Genomic DNA, 22,952 nt, shown 5'->3' on the forward strand with positions numbered 1-22,952 from the left:
TAACTAAAGAGCTAACTCAAATCCTTAACATTTGCAACATCCAAGTAGAATTATTTTAAAAATTAAACAAGATTTTTAAAAAAAAGAACATATTGCTGCATGTTACAGTTGTTGGTTCCATTTTTCATACATCTCAAATATTTTATTGGACCCTTCTAAAAAAATGTAGTAGCTGCCAGTAGTTAGTAATAAACTATTAAACAGTATTAATTTGAAATTTGATGATGCGTATTCAATTTTGACACCATAAACTGAAATTATCCGACAACTTAATATTAATACCTCTCCCCAACCCTATCTTTTGAAGAGTTAGACCATTGAAAATAAAATCATTCTATTAACCATACACTACCCAAGATCTTACTTAACTACTAACTATGGTATTGCTAGTTTTTTGTAACACATCACTAAAGTCTTGAAGTAATGTTAGGGTATGGCTAACCCAACTCATCACTTCTCCTAATAGTGAACCTGCAGCAGAAAATAGGTACACAAAAGGTACTCACTCTGGGTCACTCCTGGTGTGTTCTGATGCACTGCTCTCATCGGTCAGGGTTCTGTCACTTTTTAGTGGAGCCTGTGGGGTCATTGGTGTATAAATAGTCAAAATATGGGTTCATTGGTGTTTAAATAGTCAAAATATAGGTTCATTGGTATTTAAATAGCCAAAATATAACGCTTAAATAGTCTAAATATATCCATAGTGATGATATGGATTAACTGGTATTTAAATAGTCTTAACAAAACTATACTAATAATTTGGATTAATTGGCAATTAAAAAGTCCAATATATCTTTAGTATTAATATGGATTAATTGGTGTTAAAATAGTCTTAATATAATTACTATATTAACAATATAGATTAATTGGTGTTTTAATAGTCTAAATATAACTATAGCAGTAATGTGGTGTTTAAAATATTCAAAATTAACTATGTGAACAATTTAAATAACGAAAGATAGAGGTCTGGAGTAGTTGGAGTTTATATTGAAAATTAATTAGTATAAAGCTTTAGCAGAACTACACTTACAATTTTTAGAATTAGATTTAAATTTCTGTTGATACTTTTTTTAATTGTATAAATTATATAACATTTTTACATTAAAATGAAACAAATGGTTCTGAGTAAAGGGAGATAATAATAAGATTTATGTATAATTTGGTGAGGAGTTGAATTTAAATCCCTGATCATTTCGCCCACATGCAAGACTGTTTTTCATAATTGAAATTTAAAAAAAAATGGTCTAAGTTTTTAAAATAAAAGGAGGATGTTTGTTTTAGCAAAGATTACTTTCATTAAAAAGAGATGTTGCCCTAAATAAAAATCTGTATCAATAATTTTACCCAAAAGTTGCTGGAAAAATCCTCCATGGCTGTCCAGTTGTAACTGTTCACTAAAAAAATAAAAACAAAGATCAAAACTTTTTGTTTAATATTTATATAAAAATATGAAAAATTAAGAAATTTTAAAAGTCTGTATACATTAATGGCAACATAATAGAGACACTTATCCCAATGCTACACTTGATAGTAATGCTTAGATATCTGTCTTAATGTTTAAAAAAAATAAAAAACTGATTTTTTTTTTCAGCATTTGTTAAATTTGTTAAACTAATCATAATCTAAAATAACATAATTTAATGCTTACCATCTTTCTGATTTTCTGCTTGAAATTTTAATGTATCACTAATGGACAACAAAAAAAAGCATGATGCAACATAAAACATGAATAGTGTTGTTTCAGCTCACTTTTGACTAACTATTTCAATACGATGTTGATTATATTTTTTAAAGAAAGATGCAAAGACAATAATCAGCTAATTTAAAATTACCTAATAGAGTATTTACCTGGCTTTTAGTTCTTTAATATTTTTCTTTTTAAAAACCATTGGCTCAATGTGCATTTGCATAACTTCAGCCTCCATATCATTTATTTTTGCCAGCAATTGGGGATCTGTTATTGTTTTGACTGAAATATATTCAGAAATATTTCAAGATGTCAAATATGTGAAAGACTTTTTCCAAGAAACCAACTCCTTATTTATAAAATAATTTAAAGCCCATTAGTTTTGAACAAAATTTGTGTTCTCTTTTCTAACCAAATAATAGCTCACATATTTTATTTGACGATTCTCATAAGTAAACTTAATTAAGTTTATTTAAACAATATTTTACATGGGTATTGAAACAATTAGAACTTACAAAATTGAAGATTATTCTTCCTCTCAAGCAAACGAGCTACAAGGGAGATCAGTGTAAAAGGGGGAGGCAGGAACCAAACTTGGTTGTATGCAATAGTTAAGTCTAAAATTTGCAGCCTCCAAACTTTGTCAGCTTTAGCCTGGATCTTCTCAATAGATTTCCTGCAATATGGAGTAAACATTTCTAAGTCACTAAATTTACAAGGGATTTTACAATAATGTGAACATTTTTAAAAAACAATCTATATGATAGTTATGTCTTCATTGTTACATTTCTTGTCCAAAATCACCTAACTTTAATCAGTGTAATTTTGTTTTAAATTTTTAAAGAAATTTTGTAGTGCCACAATATCTATTTAAATTTAGAATTCCTAAGATAAATCATTTTGGGATGTTAAATTCTCAGGTATAGATTTGGTCCACTAGATCAGGGGTCGGCAACCTTTTGAAGCGGAAGAGCCAAAAGTTACAATTTTCAAAATTTCCCTGGTTTTAAAGAGCCACTAACATTTTTTTATTTCAAATATTTTTTTTATTAAGATTATTAGTATTTGTTCAAGGAGCTGGAGAGCCGCATCTTGATATCAAAAGAGCCGCATGAGGCTCGCGAGCCGCAGGTTGCCGACCCCTGCACTAGATGAATCCCAGGTCCACCATATGGTGAGAAGTGGCTGTAATGAAAGCTCATGACACAGTCTCTAAACAGACAGACGTGAAAGGTAATTGATCTGCTACACAGGCCATCAGGCTATGTTACATTCAGTAAAAGTAATCATACCTATTTAAGTTACAAAAAAAAAAGTCATTCTTACGTGAAATTGGCTGTGATTAAGCTGAAAAGTAGGACATTTGTGAACATGATGTAGACACCTAACAAAATTGGTGCTATATAGCGGCCAATGTTTGAAGGACATCGCAGTTTTCTGTAGGTATTGTAGTAATCTGGATCTGTTGTGCACTCATGACCACTCAAACCTTCTCCATTTTCTAAAACACAAATGTTAGTTATAAGTCATGTATTGTAGTAAGTTGGATTTGTTGTGCATAACCATTCAAACCTAAAGATTCTAAAACACAAATGCTCACCACAAGTTATGCAGTGTAGTAATTTGGATCTGTTGTGCATAACCGTTCAAACATTCTAAAAATTCTAAAATACAAATGTCAGTAGTATGGCATGCCTATTTAAGCACTCTTCACATTCTAAACCACTATAGACCAAAAGCATAAGAGCCAAATAAGTCCTATTACTTTGTTATTATTAATGCTTTGTGTTAAAAACATGTTTTGGGCTTGCATTTGATGATTGCATAATGTGGTGTTAAACACATCCTATACAGCTCCAAAATACTCTCTGGTAGACATCCATGCAATGATAAATAACTTATAAACACATTTTCCTAAAATGAAAACAAAATTTGTACCATAAAACAGTGGTGGAAAAAAAGTTTTATGAAAGGTGCACAATGCTTAATCCTACCTTCAGCCTCGAGCTCATCCAGAAAAAGTTCCCCAAACATCTGCCAGTAAGCCTTGCGGAACAGGTAGAAGATCAAGTAACGATTGAGCTGGGAATTGGGGTACAAGATGGCTTCTGATGCTATGGTGTAGCTGATCCAAACAATGGCAAGGATGTACAGGAATATGGAGAGCTCCTGGGTCTGCCAGTTGGTACAAACAAAAACTAGAGTTATTTAAAATGAAATTAAATTGTAATAAATATAGTCCAGTAGAACACAAAATTATTTTTCTCCCTTATATTATTTTCACTTTTCATGTTCATAAATAATACATACAAAATGCTATACACAGTTGACAAAATACATGTTGAAAAAAATAGAAACATAAATAGAACTGTGGTACTTCAAGCTTAATCATACCTCACCATAGGGTTAAGCTTAGGTTTAGATTGTTGATTTGATTGTGATTTAAGTTACAGTTTTCTAAAAGAGGATAGAAAGCTATTTAATGTGATATGGCTGCCTATACTAGATATACTAAAGGCAGACTTACAGTTTTTAAAATCATGACAAAAGTTGGACCAAGGAAATCTACTGAATATGGTATGTCTGACCGTCTATACGAGATAAAGGCTGACTTACAGTTTTTAAAATCATGACAAAAGTTGACTAAATATGGTATGCCTGACCATCTATATGAGATAAAGGCTGACTTACAGTTTTTAAAATCATGACAAACGTGGGACCCAAGTGTGAGCTGCTGTAACAGTTGTGCAGAAGTCTAATAGTAAACATAATAAAGTCAAAACACAGCAGAACTCTGGCAAACTCAAAGATATCAGAATCTGTAATTAAACAGAACAAAATCTGTAATGTAAATAGAAGAAAATCTTCAGTAGAACAAAATCTGTAATGTGGTAGAACAAAATCTATAATGTAGTACAGTTACAAAGAAAATTAAGTAAGTCTAGGGTAATACCATTTTCATTTACTTAAGTTTTTGTTTGCTATACCTAGCTTATAACTAAAGATTTCATATATTGTTATGGATTTCTTTTATTTTAACAAAAAAAAATATTTTTTTTCTGCTATGGTTTGGCCTACCTGTTGATTCAAAAAATGAATACACCCTTAATCCAGCACCAATAAAAAACAGCGTGATAGAAACCAAATCAACCCAGTTCCATCCACTTGAATAAAAAGTTTTCAGCTTTAGCCAGAGTTTATTCCCCTGCCAAAAGTCAATAACAAAAAATAAATTTACTTTGGAAATTGGAACCTTTTTTATTCTCTAAAATAAATAGAAACAAAAAAAGATAACTTGAATTTTGAATGTAGTCTACAACAATTTTGGGCTAAGTAGTGTCCAAATAATTTTTTGACTTGCCACTTATATAACATCATAACAAAGTAAACTTAACGAAGCCTGTCACTTATATAGGTACCATCATAACAAAGTAAACTTTATGAGACTAAGAGCTGAAGTTGTGTTCCGAAATGCCACCCCTTTTCTCCCCAGATATAAATTAAATATAAGGAAAGTTGCTGATGTTCGGAACAAATTTAATAAGTTGGGCTATAATTAGTGAATAAAATTACATGTGGGATAATTATTTTATCAAAGCAAAAATAAAAAACAGACCTTATTGTCAAAAGCTGGTTCTGTGTAGTAGAACTAGAAACGAAAAGAAATGTAGGCTTTTAACTAAATGAGTTGCAAATCAAGTTGCATAATTTAATGAATTTCACATAACAGAGAGCAACAGTGTCACACATTAGAAAACAATTGTTGCCTTACCTCCATAATTTCCTCAGCCAGCTCAATGACAACATACACCAACAAATAGACCTCCAGCCAATTAAATGTTGCACGATGCAACTGGCCTAGCATAAGCTGGCCAAACATGTACACGAAAATAAGAAGACCGATCTAGAAAATAAACATGCATTCAAGAGCAAATCTTAGACAAACAGTGAACAGGATGAACATAAATTAGTTAAACCCCTTTAATTAGAAGAAAACTGGTTAAAGAACAGATCTTTTACAGGATAGATACAAATAAATTACAGATCTACTACTACTTTTATGAACAATTACAAGCATGAACTTAATGTAACTATAAACTGCTTCAATGTTGGTTAATAACTTTAACTATTTAATCCTTGATAATAATGTAATTAAGACAAAAACTTTCTAACATATTCCAGTCAATATAGCACTCTATTTTTTTATATATTTAAATAACAAAACATTATTATGTAATCTATCCTTTGTTATTTAAACTAATTTAAACTAAGATACATTATTTAACTTACCCCACTAAATGCAAACATTATCTTTGGGTAACATAGGAGTAGGTAATATTTGTCTCTGAAATGAAAAAAAAAATGAAAAAGTTGTAATTTACAGGTTAAAAAAAAATTATCTTTAGAAAATATGTTTATTTGTTGACAACAATTATTAATATTGTTATTTTTTCTCCTATTATCATGGAAAACTAAAAGATCATGGCTCTGTTATATAATTATAAACTTACAAATTTGCACAATAGTTTTCACCAGAGCTTTTTGTATCCTTCTGTAAAAAAATAATGCAGTCACAGACACTTAAGATTTGGTTTTAATTATGATGATATGGCTTTTAAAATTTAATTCATATTTTTATAATTCCTTTATAGATTGTATTCATTTTAATTATCATAAGTTTTCCTATAGCTGTAGTTTATCCTTTAAGTTAAACAATTGTAAGACAGCTGACAAATTTTTAAACCGTTCTATACAGTGTTATATACTAAACAAAGAAAACTGGCAGGGAACTGACTAATTTTTTAAACTGCTCTTTACAGCTTTATATACTAAACAAAGAAAACTGGTAGAGAACTGACTAATTTTTAAACTGCTCTATACAGCTTTATGTACAAAACATAAAAAACTGGTAAGGAACTGACTAGTGAATCATTGCTCTCTTCAGAGAACTCCTGTTGTGAATTGGCAGCTCTAGCATCCTGTGTCTTGGACTGGTCCCTGGAGATCTCCTTATAAAAGTCCCAACTGTTGCCCCAGTTCCACAGATGTTTCTGGAGGTTGATGCTGGCGGGCTGGATCAGGAACTCTCTGTTGTGGGACAACAGAGCAAACTCGATGCAGGATTTGTCGTTAAGGAGCTCCATCCTGCTGGAGATCATCTTAGATGTGGTTGAGGGGTCTTTCTCGTAGCAAGCATTGACTAGTGCTACGGCCAGCTCTTGGTATTCTCTGGAATTTCATAAAACATTTTTTTGTTTTTCAAAAGATGCTGTTTCAGTTTAATGTTTAAAATGTTACACATTGTAGGCCTATTTGTTATGGAATCAACATCTTACAACAAGTAGACAAACTAACATAGTGCTTTATTATCTGAATTGAGGAAATTACTCAACATGTTTGTATGAAGTTCCTAGCCATAGTTTTTTTATCATCATGAGAATACAAATACTCTAATGGATTTCATCTTAAATGTTATTTTTCATAATGCCCTTTTAATCTTCTTAATTGCGGTCAGAAACTACATATTTGAACCAGAAAGAATTAAAAATAAGTTAATTTATACACAGGAAAACTCTGTTTTTGTCTATCACATTTTTTTAACTTACCGAGCTCCTTCTTTGATGGCCTCACTCCGCAAGACATTTTTCTCTTTTTTAGCCATTTTTTTCAAAAACCTGTAGGCCAACAAGGCTGTAGCTAATGGGTGCTGCAGATAAAGATTGGTGTAAACATTGTATGTGTAAATAGCCTTTATCTAAATAACAATTTTAAAATTTGTAAGTGTAAACAGGTTTAATCTTCATAGCAGTTTATAAAATTGTATGTGTAAACAGATTTAATCTACATATCAATTTAAAATATTGAATGAGTAAACATATTTCATCCACATAACAATTAAAAAAAGGGTTTTGACACCTACCGTTGTTTCAGTCCAAAATAGAAGAGACATTTCTAGGTTGTTGGACACAAGCGACTGACGGAACAGGTGATCAATTATGTTGCAAGCATCTGAACAATATCCAAATGTGTTTAGAAATGACTAAAAAAAACCATTTAATAAATCATCCTAAAATTATAACCTAAGCACATATTAAATTTTATTTCATAAAATATAAAAATTTATTGTTTATTTAAATTTAAAATAAAGTGTAAAGAAAAAGATTTTTCAAGGACATTATGAAACTGAATTTATTCGGTAAAAAATACCTTCATTGTTTAAAGCTGCAGCTTGCCAAAGAGTATTTTTGTTAAAACTCATTGCACGTGAATCAGACATAATACTTCGTCTAACGTTGAGCTGCAGAAAATATTAAAACTCAACATATGGTTGCATTAAGTAAAATATGAAAATATATGACATGACAATCTGGCTATGCTATCAGTATTTGAAACAAGTAATGCAAAATTTGAGAGTGCTGGTGTCAGTACTGAATTATTTTGTAATCAGACCCAGAGGCATAGCGAGGGGGGGGGGGCGGGGGTGGGAACATATGTCCCAAAATAGGTTGGAAAAACAAATTGAAAGTCTGAAGGGTGGTGCAAATTGAAAGTTTGAGGGAGGGGTGCAAATCGAAAGTCTGGGGGGGGGGGGGGGGGGTGCAAGTCGCCGGGAAGGGTCGCTACGCCTCTGATCAGACCTATCAATCATACTTACATCATTGGCGATAGCCCTGAAATCTCCATGTTGTAGAAAATACTCAATAAAATGAACTTTGTTTTGTGCAAATGCTGACCTCAGCACAAAAACACAATCCTTGCTCTAAAAACGTGAAACAATGTACACAAATTATAGCTTAAAAATTAGTCTTATATGATTTTCAGTCACTCACAAAAAAAAATGTGTTATGTGGTAATATAAAAAGGCCAGTAAGAGCTATCTATAATATTTTAAGCTTTAATTTGTATAAAAGTTTGCATAAAATTGCTTCTTAAAAGGAGCCAGTGACTGAATTTTTTGGTTTTATAGTCTTAAGTATGTTATATAGCTATATTTTTAAGTACTAGAGATGAAATTAAACAATTAAACTTATTTTCTAATTTAAATATTGTTATTATCATATACTTGTTGGTGTATGACATGACATAAATTATTCCTCTTAACACAAACTTTATTCAAAAATACTATTTAGATTATTAATTTTCTTTCAATTGAAAAAGAACAAGAAAGTAAAATACATTTCTTACATTGTAGCCAGGCAAAAAAATATATTTAGAAGCTTCCCTGATGCAGTCAAGATCTACACACAACTTCAACAACTCTGGATTTCTTTTGTCACAGCCTGTAAGAAGATATTAAAACTTTACATACATTGTTTTAGATATAATGTTAGCTAATTTATTATAAGTTTAAAAAGTATTCTAAATACAGTTACTCCCTAAATTTTTACAATTAGGAAATATGTAGTTCCCAAAATTATAAATATTATGATAAATAATACCATTAAAAATTGCTTGGATGATAGCTCTGCCAAGGCCAAGGTCAGAAAGTGAAAGATCTGGTTCAAAAAGAGTGGCATTTTGACAAATTTCTTTTATCCACTGCATGCAGGTTTTGTCATCTGAACTCAGATCTCCATTCTGACTTGAACTATTGCTGTACACAGTCAAAACTACAGACTTTGTAGAGGCGCGTTCATCTTCTAGGCTTCCATAATCTGCTGTTTTATTGGCATCTACTGTGTTAAGCATGTCTATTATGAGCCTATCATTTCTGTAACAAAATTGTAGTTGCATTATGAATTACCTTTTAAAATATGTATTAAATGATAAAACTAAATTTTTTATAATTTTTTAATATTTGAAAACAAACATGTATTTACATTCCCTGAGGATCATGTTGAATGGCATAAGCTAAGACATCTGCCAAGCCACCTGAGCCCTGTGGAAGACATAAAACATCATTCAACATGACTTTATTGAAAATAGCTAAATATTTCATGCTCAAAATAATACAAACAAGTCTGTTATATTAATTTTATAAGTAAGGGTTAGCTGGAAAAGTTATATTTGATGTTTGTTTTGATCAATATTTTTACAAGTATATTCAATAAGTTTTAATTTTTCAACAAGTAGACCTCCATACTTAGAAAGCTCTCAATTTATGCATACATAGATTTAGACAGTAAAGAATACAGTTTTACTTTTACTATGAGCATATGCTTCCATTTATCTTTGTATTTGTTAAGCTGCTTTAGACTTTCTTTTGTCCCCGATGCTACTAGTATACATTCATTGCACTTTAGTTCTGAAAGTTTACAAGATGTTATAAAAATTATTTTTAATACAGAATCTATAGATAGTCTATTGGAAGTAAAAATATCATTATCAGTATCTTTTTTAAAAAAGGTAAGTCTACATACAATATTAGGTAACACCAGATATAAAATAAAGCCTAAACAAGTTAAAACATAATTTAAGTGATGGCTTAAATCTATAAACTTAATTCATAAGTATTAAACCAGGACAGGAATAAATCAAAGTACATTTTACTTAATTCTGATTTTAACTGTTTTTAGTAAAAATCTGGCTAGTGCTCCAGCAGTAATGTCCTTTCGTCTTATAAAATGTTATGCATTTGTAAGAGGAAATTTTAGCGCTAATACCAGTCAGTCTATGTGAGGTCTAAATTTGTTATTTTATTTCCTAATTTGTCAAAATATGAAAATATATTTAAAAGGAAATGCAGGTAAACTAAAATTAAATTAGAGAACCTTTTGTAACAGATTCGATCTTCTTGCTGGTGAGACAAACACAGCTGTATGTTACTTTGGGTGGCCAGATGTATTTGTCCTAAAAAGGCGAAAACACAGATCATTATCATTAAAGATATTGAATCAGTTTTGATATAAAGCTCATGGGACCAGTTCATGTTGATTTTTTGACTTTTTTTCTTTTTCGTGCTTAATTTTAGTGTTTGATTGGATTCCTTCCAACACAGTCAAGTATACGTGTCAACTGGTTGTGCGCCATTGACTCCGCTTTCAGTCTAGTTGTTCTCCAAGAAGATAGGCTGCCCCCTTGTTAACGATCCTCATCTGCCCGAGTATTCGAACTCGAGATTTTTTCGGTTAAGCAACCACGCTGACCCCTATGTTAACTTTTTATTTTAATGCTAATGTATCTAACTAGAATCTAATTAACTGTTTTTGGGGGTAAAATGTATTTTTCTAAAAGTAGTTTTAGTCTTAAAATTGCGTAATGCACGTTTCTATAGATAGGCCTAGCTATCACGCGAACAACACTCACGCAAACACACTATCAGGGGCGTAGCGTGGGAGGGGGGCGGACCGCACCGGGTGACACCATTTAGGGGGTGACACCACGGCACAAAATAGCAAAATATATACTGAAAAAGGATAATTCCACTTAATTAAGTGATTAATTATAGTGTTAAATAGTCGTTTAAGATCAAACTTGACATATCCTTACAAGGGTGGAGGGGGGGGGGGGGGGCTGACACCAAGACGTAAACCTGCTAATGATAGAGAAAACATGCTACGTCAAGCTGTATTTATAATCAACTATAGATAAAAGTCGTTAGTATTATATCTAAGCACTGTTTAAAGCTATTGCCGTGGGGGTGGGGGATATTACATAAACTCAACGTTGCAAAATATGGTTGAGGTAAACGGTTTGTTGAGTATCGTAATAATTTATGTGTTAATCCATGTATGGGGGGGGGGGGGGGGTGACACCATTAAGTGCCGCACCGACGCCACTGCACACAATTACACATATAATTATATAGCCTAGATCACAGAAAACTACATAACCTCGAGGTCTAGGTCATCACATTCACCCATGTGTTTTTTTAAAAACCTGACGGTTATTTTGTATCTTACACTTAAAAATTACATTATTATTAGTGTGTTACATTTAGTATTCCTTATTTAATTTTAAATACCTCTGGAAATAGAAGATCCTGATGATGATCCCGTAGGTCTGGGAAAGGCAGGTTGGAACTTTCTAGAACAACTTTATCCTCGTATTCGCTCATAATCCAAGCTCCTATTATACATGTTTTGAAATTATACAACTTTTTCGCCAATACATTGATAAACATAATAAAAGTTAATTTGAAAACTAAATTACAATAACTCCATAAAAGTAAATGTTTAATAGATTCGTATGGGGGAAAAATGAAGATTGAACTTTGATATATTTTTTATTAATTTATTAGCAATATATCTAAAATGACTAGTTTTATCTTTGTATGTTTTGGTGTTGTTTTTTTTTTTAAAGTTCTCCACGATTTATCTACCATGTATTGTTTTGTGGTTGGAGGGTACGGTTATTATAAATGCGGTGTAAACATATTTAGTATATCCTTTACGAAACACACCCTACGTCTTAAGGAATACACCCCCACCAGCTTATTACTTAGCCTACCAATGTTTTGAATCAGATGGATCAGACGCCTCCTCAGCGGGGGTTGAAGGAGGTGAAGGCCACCCTTGCCTAGAATGTCAGTGGTAAAAAAATTAAATTAAATGTTAACTTTGCATTTACTTTCATTTGCAGTTATGTGTAAACATTTTCAAGTTCGTAATAAATTCACTTGTTTTGTTTGATTGTCAGAATGAGGCAATCGTAAAAAGGTTGTCACATGTAATAATTCTTAGCCGTTTTAATACTGCACATTAACAAACTTTTTTCACACCTTCTCCAATTTTACTCTTTCGGTGTGTTACCAATTCACCCATTCTCTTTTTCTACTTGTCTGTTCACTTTCTCACTAAAAAATAACCACATTCGAGCCTCACTTATGTCTCACCTTATCACTTTCATCAGAATACATCACAATACACCCCCGTCTCACCATCTACCCGTCTCACCCTCTTTTACTCTCACCCTTTCACACTCCCAACCCTTCCCACAACAAGATGAGTAAATAATTACGACATCAAATATATTTAACATACCCGTATAAGACAGAGCAAATTTCATGTCATTTTTAGTCAATGCTTTCTTCTCCGCCGGACTCGAAACCTGTCCGTTACCGCCGCCGTTTTGTTTTGGCTGGATAAAACTTGGTTCTCGTATAGATTTAGTATCGGCTATGACGTCATCCGTGTAGGTGGTTCCCAGAAGAGTAATGACCAGCTCAGGACGGTCAAAGCGGAAACCGTCCAAAACATCACAACACTGACCCTAGTGGACAGACGAAATAAAGTATTGGCACTTCTAGGAGCAGAGACACGGAGAGTCTCCATAGCTGGTACGGCAAAGATACAGACCTTCATGAACAGATGCCTTAGACAGATTTTGAAATTGAGGTGGCAGAACAAATGCCAAATATGGAATTGTGGAGAAAAGCAAGACAGGAGCTTATGGGTGTGCAAATAAGAAGGAGAAAGTGGCGCTGGGTGGGACACATGCTGCGAAAGCCTCACCCAAATGTGATACGTCAAGCGCTTGAGTGGAACCCCCGGGGAAAGCGGAAGAGAGGGCGCCCAAGACAGACCTGGAGGCGAAGTCTTCTTGAAGAACTGAAGCCAATAGGGATGTCTTGGGAGACGGCAAAATTAATAGCCGGGGATCGAATGAAATGGAAGGAAATGGTAGAGGTCCTGTTCCATAAGGAGGAAAGAGGATTAAGTCAAAGTCACTTCTAGGTTCTAGGCAGCTACACATCGTGTTAGGATTTGCTGGTACAATCACTATCAGAGCATTATAAGGTAACACCGTGTGGCCATAACAAATTAAATTTCCTCTCACCCTTTTCTCCACTAAATGAGACTGGCTGAATTTTCCGCTGGCGTTTTTCCATATGACTTCATGCTTGCTGAATATTAATAAAGATACACATTGTTTTTAAAATGTGAAAATGCTGTTTTCAATTTTTCAAATAGGCCAATTATGGTTACTTAGGACTATGCAAAAAATGCGACTAGTTTTATAACTTTTTTTTTTATTTTTGAAAAAAATATTTAAATTTCGAAGACAGACTTAACATGCTAGAATAAGAAAAATAAAAAAAATAAAAAAAAAAAAAACGTATTTTTAAAACATTTGTTTCTTATTTTAAAAATACGATTGTGAACTGTTTAATTACAAACACTGTTGTGTTTAGTAATATTAAACAGTAAATAGTGTACTCACTTTCCGATCTCTTCTCCGTACGTTGAATCATGTTCATGGGGGACTGTGACCCTCAGTAAGTTTGATGCTTGTCTGTTGTTGGCGATCAGTGACCTGGAACTGATGTCGTCGTGGTATTAATTTTAACGCGGGTTCTAATTTTTACTGTGTGTCGTACTTTATTCAAATGTTTTACTTACCTTTTTGTCTTTAAAATAGGTTTTGTTGGGTGTATTTGCTGTTTGGTCTGGTAAAAAAAATAGCAAAGCACTAAGATTATTCTAATTGTTTAAACTATACGTTAATCATCGATACTTAGATGTAGTGAGAGTAGCAAATTTACTACAACTCCCATCCATTGTATTTGTATTTTAGTTATTCATTTATCACTTGTTATTTGGAATATAATTCCTCAGAGAGTGTTAAAACCTGATTTCATTTAATAATTTGAGTAGTGTTTTAGGAGTTCTAAATATCAACATAAAAGAGAATATAAATTAACTAATTTACCTTTTACATCTGTAAGCTTTTATACAGAAACAAAAATCTATTTAATTTATCAAAATGTAAACATTTTAGTACATAGAAGTTTATGCGGTATCAATTAAAACAGGAGAAGATATAACAAAATATCAAGGATCTATATAGTTTTGGTATTTTAAAAATTAAATGATGTCAAATTTATGTGAGTAGACTGATTATAATTTTCAAGCGTGTTACAATTTTAATGATTTTGATCTACACAAATTACCAGTTTATAAACGCCTGGGTTGGGGGTGGGGTCATGCGACCCTCTTTGATCTTTATTTCTGCGGCCACTGGGAGTACCATCGCAACTTACCTTACTCATTTTCTTTCCGTCGCCACAGGTAGATTGTGATTTTGTTGACAAACTCCCATACGTCCTTCGACTCTACCAACTGTCTGTCAAGAAATATCAATATTGACAGATAGTGTTATTTCAACGCCGAAGGTAGACACAGGTACATGGTAAACTGAGAGAGGCAGTGGTCGAGAATTATTATAGTTAAAACAACGATACTTTTTTACGTTTTTAAAGTTTGACAAATGGGTTTTAATCATCATTTATACAATTTTAGATCGCATGGCAAACCTTGGATAGGGTGGGGTAATCGAAGTCCACTGTGATAATATTCAAATGGAAAGCGGCAATACCCAAATTGAATTTTCTAATATTACCGCACCGCTGCTCATCTAGATTGTTCCCCTTGCCCCGGCAACTCAGCCCAACACTTAAATTACGTCTCTAGCTTTCGTTCATTACTGAGCATTCATTTAAATATTAATATATAACCCAACTTTTCCCCTATTTAGTCTTAAAACTGTGTCTAAATCTTCAAACTTTAATTAATTTCATCTTAATTTGATGATTGGTGTAAAAAAAGCTAGAATTTCTAGTAGACCTGTAAAATTGATGTAACAAAAAACAAAACTTATAGGTTTAGTTTTATTTTTCCTTGTGCCATCATCATCATTTGTAGGGACCTAATATGGAGCATAGGGACGCAACACACCCCTCCATCGTACTCAGTTGTGGGCGATTCCTCCAAGTTTGGTCCACGATATTCCAGCTGCTACTGCCTCACTGAAAACTGATCTTCCATGTTTGATTTGGGGATTCCTTTCCTTGGGGATTCCAATCTAGTTTACGTGTGCCCAATCCATCCTGGTTAGCGCTTTTGTATTTCTTTGTCAATAGTGTCTAGCACAGTTTCAGAGTTTCTTCCAGGCATCTCTTCGGGGGGGGGGGGGGGGGCGAAGCCCCACACCCCTCCCCGCCCCCGAAAAAATTCTACCGCCCCCCCCCTCCGCCCCCAAACGAAATGAAATTTATATAATTTATATAGAAAATATATACTTTTAACAGTGTCAGCCCCCCCCCCCGACAATTTCAAGTGCTCCCCCCCCCCCCCCGGAGAAAAAAGTTTGGAAGAAACACTGCACAGTTGATCTCCACAGTTTTGACCCGGTAATGTTTTCAGGCCACCTGATGTTCAATATACGACGAAGGCATTAGTTAATGAATGGTTGAAGTTTTTCTTGTGATAAGCTATACGTTTTTCCAATTTGGGAGGAGGGGTGATGGGTGAGGGTGTCAAGTTTAAGGCATAGTTAATATATAGGGATATATAACATAAGTTATATATATATATATATATATATATATATATATATATATATATATATATATATATATATATATATATATATATAATCGGATATATATAATCGGACTAAATAAATGGGACCGGGTATTAGAGGCCTACATTATTATCCGTTATTCATGAAGTTATTATCTTAAGATTGCTAATCACTTGTTGCCAACAAAGCCTTTTAATCCGTACTTACAATAATAGACAACACAGCATTAATTTAATGTGGGATTTTCCCAAACTTGTGTATACCTATGTTCTTTACCTAACTACGTTTTTTTTTTTACCGCTGTCTACAATGGCATGGCGCTCCTTCGTTTTACGATCGATATTTGCACACGCTTCAAAGGTTTTTGGAATGCACCAGACTGTGTCGTTTAACGTGCATTTGAATGGAGCTTAAGTAAACGTAAACATTCAAGTGCCATTTGACCCAATACAGTTCATATATCGATCTAGTAAATAACCTAATTAGGTCAAGGAACATGTATCGTATGTGTATTATATTTTTTTAATTATTTTTTTCTTCTAATCTTTCAAAGAGTAAAAATAAAACTTTCATTTACTGCATAATCAAAATAAAAATAAAAACCCCACTAAAAACTAAAAACAAAGTACTTTTAAATAATACCTTTATGATAGTTGTTTAATATCCAGAGTAGCTTTATGAACAAGTCATACAGTCTACCACCCCTCATCAGAGGCGTAGCGACCCCTCCCGGCGCCCGGGGCGAACTTTTAGTTTGGCGCCCCCCCCTCATATATATATATATATATATATATATATATATATATGTATATATATATATATATATATATATATATATATATATATATATATATATATATATATATATATATATGCGTGTGTGTGTGTATGTGTGAGCGATAGTCTAGAAAAAAAATTAACAGTTACGCTGATTGTCGTTCCCTAAAACTTCTTTAAAAATAATGATTAGTAATGTCAGAAAAAAAAAATTAAAATTGTAGCGATGCTAATTCGTTTAGCACAGTCTTTTCATGATTCACAATCGGACTTTGTCTGTGTGGACGATACAGCTATTAAGAAGGGTTCGGTGATTCCAAAAAGTCAAGAACCACTGCGTAAGGTTTAGAAGGTGCAAGCTTATTTGATCTACTTTTGGGCGTATCTTTAGAACGATTTCGATAATTGTAGGCCTATATTACAATTTTGAATTATCAGTTAAGTTGAACAAAGTAATAATCAGTACAATATACTAATCTTCTTCTCTCTTAAAATTTTGGTAAAGAGTATCGTTTTCCACCACCCGCTCCGACAGTCTGCTATTTTACCGATCGGATAGCGATACAAATATCCGTGATATTTATTTCTCTTTAATGAAGTGATCCAGGTAAGATGTGATGCAAAACTATCTGATCTCTCACACTGAAGTTGAGAGAATCGCAAGAATCGTACAAAGAACTAGTCAAAACTGGGTAGTGAAATCGTACATTAAGTGTTAATACAATTGATTTCTTTTCTATGTGTTAAAAGAGTTATCTAGTAAGCGATCCAGTACAAATCCTTGCGATTTTTGTTGGTGATAAGTGCCCCACCATCTTGCACAAAAATGTTAGAGTGGATTTTAAATGTCACTAACTCTTTTTTTTGTTACACAATCGTAAAATACGCTTTGGTTCAATGTGTTTCTTTTCTGAGTGATATCGGTTATTTATTCCTTAATCCGGTGTAAATTGTTCCGATTTTAGTCTTCAAAAGGCGCCCCCCCCCATCTAGGAAAGCTGGAAAGCGGTTTTTCCGGTCACTATTTCTTAAGGATATACGTTTTACAGTTACACACTCAAGGTAGAAAACAGTTAAATCAGTATGCAAGGGCTCTCTGCCGTTAAATTTCTTTACTTTGACTGTTTATAATTCAAAACTGCAGCTTAAAATGAACTTTAAAAAAAAATTCTACCCCTTTTGGCGCCCCCTAGGGTCGGCGCCCGGGGCGGCCGCCCTCCCCTAGCTACGCCTCTGCCCCTCATTGAGTCATATACTAATGTATTTTGGTTGATTGCGTTTTGTTTAAAACAATTCCTAATTAGTATAACATATAAAGTCTTGCTTCCGCCTAACATCTTCGCCAGAATTATGGAAAGAAAGTTTACATTTTCATGTTAGACAAACTCTTAACTTGATTACAGCACCGCTCCTATCACTAAAGTTTTTAACAACGCGTTTTTAATAACTTTACTGTCAAATGTTATTATTTAACTTGATTATAAGTAAATCTATGATTATGAGATATAGTTTCTCATACAAAGCAAAAAGAATGATCTCGTATGGAACTTTTACCATTTGAAATTTAAAATGTTCTGTGCAAATATTAGTCAATAATTCAGTTGAGTATAAGGTAATGAAACCACGTGCCACATATTAAAGTGCCTAAGTCCAGACTTCATTAGGTAATTAAACTAAAACGTGTGTCTAATTATACTTTACCTGAGTGATCTTTCCGCTTACACACCTAAGTAGATTGAAACATATTCCATTTCAACGTTTGAAGCACACATTCGTATGTGTAATTTGTTGATCTGCAGTTCTAAATTAAGCAAAATATTTCTACACAAACGAGTGCCCAAATCGTGGGTGTAAAACTAGCCTCAGACAAATAAACTTCATACGGTAGCCTATATTTGAATTCTATTGTAGTTAGGTAAATAGTCGTTTCTAATGCACCCAAACCAGGGGACTCTACCCCCCCCCCTTCCCGGAGTCAATCATGCGTGGAGGCGATATTTGACTGCCAAATATTATGAATGGAAATTCACGTAACGGAACGCCTGTTGAGACTTGTTAAAGTTCTACAACTCTAGTAACGTCAATATTTTATGTTGTTATTTCCCCTGTTTGTTTTAATAAAACAAATGTATACATTGGTTAACATACATTAGTTCTTTCATTCTTCAATTAATACTAAATAAGTGTTCGCGTGCGTTAAGACATGTATGAACAAGTGTAGGATTTTATATATATATATATATACGACATGCGCCAATCTGTGCCTTTGGAGAGTAGGAAGGATCTTAGCATAACAAAACAAAAAAAAACAGATGGTGTTTATATATATATATATATATATATATATATATATATATATATATATATATATATATATATATATATATATATATATATGTACAGAGTTTCTTTCAGCCATCTCGTCGGGGTAGGGGTGCTGTAGGAAGTGCCTCTTGAATCACGTTAACCTCCTCCTCCTCCCCCCCCCTTCCTTTCACCCGCACCGGACAAAGTTATAAAATATATATAGACAATAAATAGAAAAAAGAAAATGTAACTATATATTATATATATATATATATATATATATATATATATATATATATATATATATATATATATATATATATATATATATATATATATATATATATTCACAATACTCATATATGTACACCAATAAAAGCATTATTCCCCAATATAATTTATCACTGTACAACAACGTATTTTTGTTAAATTTAAATACTTTATTATATAAACACAGGAAACTACATTTCAATCAGTATATATAAAAATATCAACAGGCTTTTATTGTTTAATTAATGTCATATAAATAACAGCCATCAATTTGTGTGGCCAAAACAGCCCACTGGTCTAATACAATAACAATCTAGAACATGTCAAGTAACAAAGGGTAAAAACAAAGTACATTGTGTATCAGGCATACAATAGTCCCATAATTTAAAAACAAATGTATCGGTAATGTGTAAACATGACAACTTTATATGTGGTGAGTGCTTAGAGATTAGATGTTTAGTAGTGTAACACATGTACAAACATCAGATACATTTTAATGATTTATAGACGATACGTTCTCTAGCCTATGTGTCGTATATGCATGTTCTACATATCACACAATTAGATCTACACCTCTGTCAACATACGTATATTATACACACTGGACAAAGTCCCAGACCTCACGGTGTCTATCACGACGGTAATTACATTTCTTATCTATCAGGACACTGTCCTATATATCGTAGCATTGTCCAACATTATATAGCATATTTGTGCACTCCTAAAACTAAAGCATGTTACAATTAACTCAACAGCCACAGCAATAAATGAACATGCCAATGAATGTCCTACTCCTAAAACTAAACCATGTTACATGTAACTAAACAACCACTGCAATAATAAATGAACATGACAACTGTATTTCCTACTCCTAAAACTTAACCATGGTACAAGTAACTCACCAACCACTGCAATAATAAATGAACATGACAACTGTATTTCCTACTCCTAAAACTTAACCATGGTACAAGTAACTCACCAACCACTGCAATAATAAATGAACATAACAAATGAATGCTGTAAACAAACTGCCTGTTACTTGCTCATTTCCCCAATAGTTGTGTTTTGTCCTTGGTGCAATACGGGGCGATAACTCTGATATTCAATCTCACATCTTACAAGGGTAAACGTTACTTTTTAAATGTATACTATGACTTCAACGCGTTACTTTGAAAGATGAATGATACTTAACTGTAAAGTTACAATGTTGACTTTAACAATTGATTAAATAATTTTCTTTTCTTAATACTAATTAACAATATAGAAACGCCGTAGCGATTTACCATGTGTATAATTGGTTTGCAAATTGTATCGTAAAATCAAACCATTAGATTTTCGGTTTTAAAGTTGTAAAACCATCAAATAAATTATTATTACTGTTTTAAAATTTTTAAAACAATAGAATTAATATAAAAAAAAACTGTTTGAGGACTGCTATAGATATAGTTGTTTGAAAGAAAAGAATGTTTGATTTGATGTGTCTCATTATAATAACATAACTTTTCCGGTTGCTTAAAATTTGTATCATTTAAATTCTCTGTAATCCCAAATTTATTTCAGCTCTACTTAACCCCCCCCCCCCCCCCCCCTCAGCTTGCCACTCCGATGGAAGAAAAAAAAATCCCTTTAATCATCATTTAATTACACATTTGCATTTTCAGTTGTTTTTTTTATATATTTCAGTCGTTTTTTATTAGATCTATGTATACGTAAACCATATTAAATAAATGAAAGTAGGCTACAAGTAAGAAAGAAATATTACTATTGTAAATCTGTATCAATCATCACAAGCCGATGATGAAAACTGTAATACTAAAGCGAACATGCAAGGGAAACTGACGCTGTAAATTACATGTCTAAGGCGGGAAAAAAAGCTACAGTTGATTTACCAGTTTTATAGTATAGTACAATACAGATCAATGGCCAGTAAGTTTATCACATTGGCTGCCGCAGGTTTTTTGTTTAACGAGCTGCGCTTTTTGCGCTTTTTGCGCTTTTTGCTCTGTATTCGTATTTCTTGGGTGACCAGGCGTTTCTGATGTTACACACCAACTCCAGGTATTCTTGGTCCCGTTTTTCTAGCTTCAAGTACTCGTCTGCACTGATCCAGGAAAACTTTGCGTTCTGAACAGGTGAAAAATAGGTATTGATAATCATAAGCCTATGATAATCCTGATGAGTTTCCGTGCACCGCAAATGGGAACCCCACAGGACGTGGAGCAGAGTTTCTATCAGGCATCTCCCCGGGTGGGGGCACAGCCTCAGAGCACATCCGCCACCCGCCTCCCCCTCGCGAAATAAAACGATATTTAATTTATTTGGAAAATAATATACCTAAATCCGAATCCCCCCTCCCCCCTTCCCGACCCCAACCCTGAAATCTAAAGCGCACATTACCTGAAATTTTAAGCCCTCCCTCACCTCTTTGCAGAGAAAAATATCTCAAAGAAACCTCGATGAGGTTGGTGGAAAACTGAATTTCCTCCAAGCAGGTGATTCCTTTTTTTTTATTTCCTCGGCCCCTTTTATATGAACATTGTCTGTTAACTCGACTAAAATACGTTAAAATAACTAATATTTTAATGATTAGATGCTTTTTGTTTTGTCAACTGTAAATCAGGTTAAGTAAAATTACCTTGCAGAGCAAATTAACGTTCGCCTGGGTGGGGTTGTGGTAGTTGATGACTCGTACCTCTGCCCAGCTGTTCCTAGTTGTCCGTTTGTCGCTATGGAAACCGATGTAAACCTACAGAAGACATCAAAGATGATGATAATGATAATTATAAAAATAATAAGCTTTATTTTGAAACGATTACAATAGTAGGCATGGAGGCGTTTTTACACATTAGCCTCATTAAAGAAAAACAAATATCAACGACAATTAAATAGAATATATATATATATACATATATATATATATATATATATATATATATATATATATATATATATATATATATATATATATATATACATTTCTACTTTTCTGTTTATAAATGTAAGTCTTTGATACATACACATTTAATAAATAAATAATAAAGTCGTAGCTAGAGGCCGCTAGACATTAACCACCGGCTAAACACAAACCTGATCTCGCTTCTGATAATTTCGCATCATTTTTCTTTCAACAAGATTCTCATCGGGTGTTTTGGCGGCATCTTCTGGTAGAGAGTCTTTCTCTAGTGTTTTGTCAGCAGGACCCTTCAATACACCACCATATTGATTGTTATTGTAAGGGACGGGGGTCTATGAGAAGTCTATTTCTAATACAACAATGGAAATGAAGTAGAATATAATGATTTTAATTGTTGTGAAACGAATTGTTTTAGTCGTACACTTCATGGAAGTTTTTTTCATTATATCCATGTTAATAATAATGATACATAAATAAGTACAAAGATATGAGCAAAATATACACACAAATGTCCATATCCTTGAAAATAATGTGATTTTAAAATATTAGTTCTAAAACATTTTAATGCACGTAACGGCTTAGTAATATAAAGATTTTTAAAATAATTATTTGTAATGAAGTCGAGCCAAAGACGATTAAACATGTTTGTTTTAAAACCTGGTAATTAACTTGCATTTTCTAATCGTCTGCCTATTTTTTATGCTTGTGATTGCTTGTGATTGCTTCCCAGACATAAAAACAAGTGACCAACAG

The 22,952-nt window shown here is 32.9% G+C and overlaps 2 protein-coding genes across 3 annotated transcripts in view; both read right to left on the reverse strand.

Moving 5' to 3' along the window:
• LOC131938198 (transient receptor potential cation channel subfamily M member 4) overlaps window positions 1-18,570 on the reverse strand; it is a 29,285-nt gene extending 10,715 nt beyond the window's left edge. Inside the window, exons 1-31 of one of the 2 annotated variants that reach the window (XM_059296113.1) lie at window positions 18,410-18,570; window positions 14,610-14,688; window positions 13,969-14,015; window positions 13,790-13,888; window positions 13,406-13,472; window positions 12,610-12,838; window positions 12,077-12,145; window positions 11,592-11,695; window positions 10,399-10,477; window positions 9,829-9,932; window positions 9,508-9,566; window positions 9,127-9,398; window positions 8,873-8,967; window positions 8,343-8,447; window positions 7,895-7,985; window positions 7,608-7,696; window positions 7,294-7,394; window positions 6,610-6,916; window positions 6,199-6,239; window positions 5,978-6,032; window positions 5,460-5,591; window positions 5,304-5,336; window positions 4,766-4,892; window positions 4,379-4,506; window positions 3,682-3,862; window positions 3,014-3,188; window positions 2,203-2,363; window positions 1,849-1,969; window positions 1,649-1,686; window positions 1,345-1,394; window positions 507-577 (exon numbers count right to left, since the gene is read on the reverse strand). In XM_059296113.1, the coding sequence (XP_059152096.1) occupies window positions 507-577; window positions 1,345-1,394; window positions 1,649-1,686; window positions 1,849-1,969; window positions 2,203-2,363; window positions 3,014-3,188; window positions 3,682-3,862; window positions 4,379-4,506; window positions 4,766-4,892; window positions 5,304-5,336; window positions 5,460-5,591; window positions 5,978-6,032; window positions 6,199-6,239; window positions 6,610-6,916; window positions 7,294-7,394; window positions 7,608-7,696; window positions 7,895-7,985; window positions 8,343-8,447; window positions 8,873-8,967; window positions 9,127-9,398; window positions 9,508-9,566; window positions 9,829-9,932; window positions 10,399-10,477; window positions 11,592-11,695; window positions 12,077-12,145; window positions 12,610-12,838; window positions 13,406-13,472; window positions 13,790-13,888; window positions 13,969-14,015; window positions 14,610-14,618 (3,239 nt within the window). In that variant the 5' untranslated portion in view covers window positions 14,619-14,688; window positions 18,410-18,570. Of the gene's footprint in view, window positions 1-506; window positions 578-1,344; window positions 1,395-1,648; window positions 1,687-1,848; window positions 1,970-2,202; window positions 2,364-3,013; window positions 3,189-3,681; window positions 3,863-4,378; window positions 4,507-4,765; window positions 4,893-5,303; window positions 5,337-5,459; window positions 5,592-5,977; window positions 6,033-6,198; window positions 6,240-6,609; window positions 6,917-7,293; window positions 7,395-7,607; window positions 7,697-7,894; window positions 7,986-8,342; window positions 8,448-8,872; window positions 8,968-9,126; window positions 9,399-9,507; window positions 9,567-9,828; window positions 9,933-10,398; window positions 10,478-11,591; window positions 11,696-12,076; window positions 12,146-12,609; window positions 12,839-13,405; window positions 13,473-13,789; window positions 13,889-13,968; window positions 14,016-14,609; window positions 14,693-18,409 lie in introns of both variants that reach the window. The other variant, XM_059296112.1, reaches the window with a different exon arrangement.
• A 2,317-nt stretch (window positions 18,571-20,887) lies between these two features.
• Window positions 20,888-22,952, reverse strand: part of LOC131938192 (uncharacterized) — a 37,022-nt gene continuing 34,957 nt past the window's right edge. Inside the window, exons 38-40 of the mRNA XM_059296104.1 lie at window positions 22,373-22,486; window positions 21,921-22,031; window positions 20,888-21,409 (exon numbers count right to left, since the gene is read on the reverse strand). Of these exons, the coding sequence (XP_059152087.1) occupies window positions 21,248-21,409; window positions 21,921-22,031; window positions 22,373-22,486 (387 nt within the window). The 3' untranslated portion in view covers window positions 20,888-21,247. The remainder of the gene's footprint in view (window positions 21,410-21,920; window positions 22,032-22,372; window positions 22,487-22,952) is intronic.

This window comes from Physella acuta, unplaced genomic scaffold (assembly GCF_028476545.2).
Source record: "Physella acuta isolate Inbredline_101_S28 unplaced genomic scaffold, ASM2847654v3 ptg000237l, whole genome shotgun sequence".
NCBI lineage: Eukaryota > Metazoa > Mollusca > Gastropoda > Physidae > Physella > Physella acuta.